This window comes from Blastocystis sp. subtype 4, assembly GCF_000743755.1.
Source record: "Blastocystis sp. subtype 4 strain WR1 chromosome Unknown seqid_0383, whole genome shotgun sequence".
Taxonomy (NCBI): Eukaryota; class Bigyra; order Opalinata; family Blastocystidae; genus Blastocystis; species Blastocystis sp. subtype 4.
In genome coordinates, this window is record NW_014569164.1 from 1 (window position 1) to 1,434 (window position 1,434).

Here is a 1,434-nt window from a genome sequence, read left to right on the forward strand (position 1 = left end):
GCCTGGGTTACACGAAGTGGCAGTTCGGAATTACAAGAACCAGTGGCTATTCGTCCAACTTCGGAAACAATCATGTATCCTGGTACGATTTGAGATGACTGCCTGATTCAAAGCCTATGCTCGGTGGATTCGTGGTCATCGTGATCTTCCTCTTCGTCTGAATCAATGGACGAATGTGGTTCGTTGGGAGTTCAAGCACCCAACTCCGTTTATCCGCACTCGTGAGTTCCTCTGGCAAGAAGGTCACAGTGCATATGCCACAAAGGAGGAGGCTGAGAAGGAGGTTGTGGAGATCCTTGATTATTATGCTCGAACATATGAAGAGCTTCTGGCTGTTCCTGTGATCAAAGGTCGCAAATCAGAGAAGGAGAAGTTTGCTGGTGGTTATTACACTACAACAATTGAAGCTTTCATTCCTACAAATGGTCGTGCAATCCAGGCTGCTACATCTCATTCTTTGGGTCAGAATTTCTCTCGCATGTTCAATATCTCGTATGAGACAGACAGTGGAGGTGATGATGAGAGAAAGATGTGATTATTAGAACGGAAATTGGTGTGGCAGAATAGTTGGGGTTTTACGACTCGTTCGATTGGTGTGATGATCATGGTACACGGAGATGATAAAGGTCTTGTGTTACCTCCCCGTGTGGCTCCTACTCAAGCTGTGATTATCTACATCTATCACTCCAAGACTTCCCCTGAGGATGTACAGCGTCTGCGTGATAAGGTATGAGAAGGAAGAGATGGTGATGATTAGTCTGCTGAATTGCGAGACACACTGTTGGCTGCTGGTGTCCGTGTGGAACTGGATAGTCGAGAGCACTACAATCCTGGATGGAAGTTCAATTATTGGGAGCAGAAGGGTGTTCCACTGCGTATTGAATTGGGTCCGAAGGATCTGGAACAGGAGCAAGTGGTATTTGCTCGTCGAGATGACTGTACTCCAACAGGCAAGGTGGCTGTGAAATGGACTGAGATTAGAGAGCGAGCGAAGGAAATGTTGGAGACAATCCAGGCATCATTGTTGGAAAAGGCAAGAAAGGAGCGTGATTCGCATATTCGTTATGTGAATACCTGGGAGGAGTTTGTGAAGACTCTGGATGGAAATATGGTGCTGGCTCCTTGGTGTGAGCGGATTGCCTGTGAGGAGGAGGTGAAGAAGAGAACTGCTCCCGATGCTACGGAGAAGAAGACAACGGCTGGAGAAGCTCCTGCATTGAGTGGTTCAGCCAAAACTCTGTGTTTGCCTTTCAATCAAGAGGAACTTCCTGAAGACTGCAAATGTTTCTGTTGTGGACAGAAAGCAACGGCTTTTGCTCTGTGGGGTAGATCGTATTAAGAGTTTGTTTGTTTCTGAAGTATTCACATTCTTATTGCTGAGATCATGGATTTACCAATCTATTCGAGCTATCATATAGACAGAGATACAGCATC

The 1,434-nt window shown here is 46.1% G+C and overlaps 1 protein-coding gene across 1 annotated transcript; it reads left to right on the forward strand.

The window, feature by feature from the left end:
• Positions 1-72: 72 nt before the first annotated feature.
• Positions 73-1,339, forward strand: JH06_5065 (prolyl-tRNA synthetase; the record flags this gene model as incomplete). Its single annotated transcript, XM_014669885.1, has 4 exons — positions 73-82; positions 114-512; positions 543-727; positions 758-1,339. 4 exons carry the CDS (start codon positions 73-75, stop codon positions 1,337-1,339), a joined length of 1,176 nt encoding a protein of 391 aa, XP_014525371.1.
• Between the last annotated feature and the right edge of the window lie 95 nt (positions 1,340-1,434).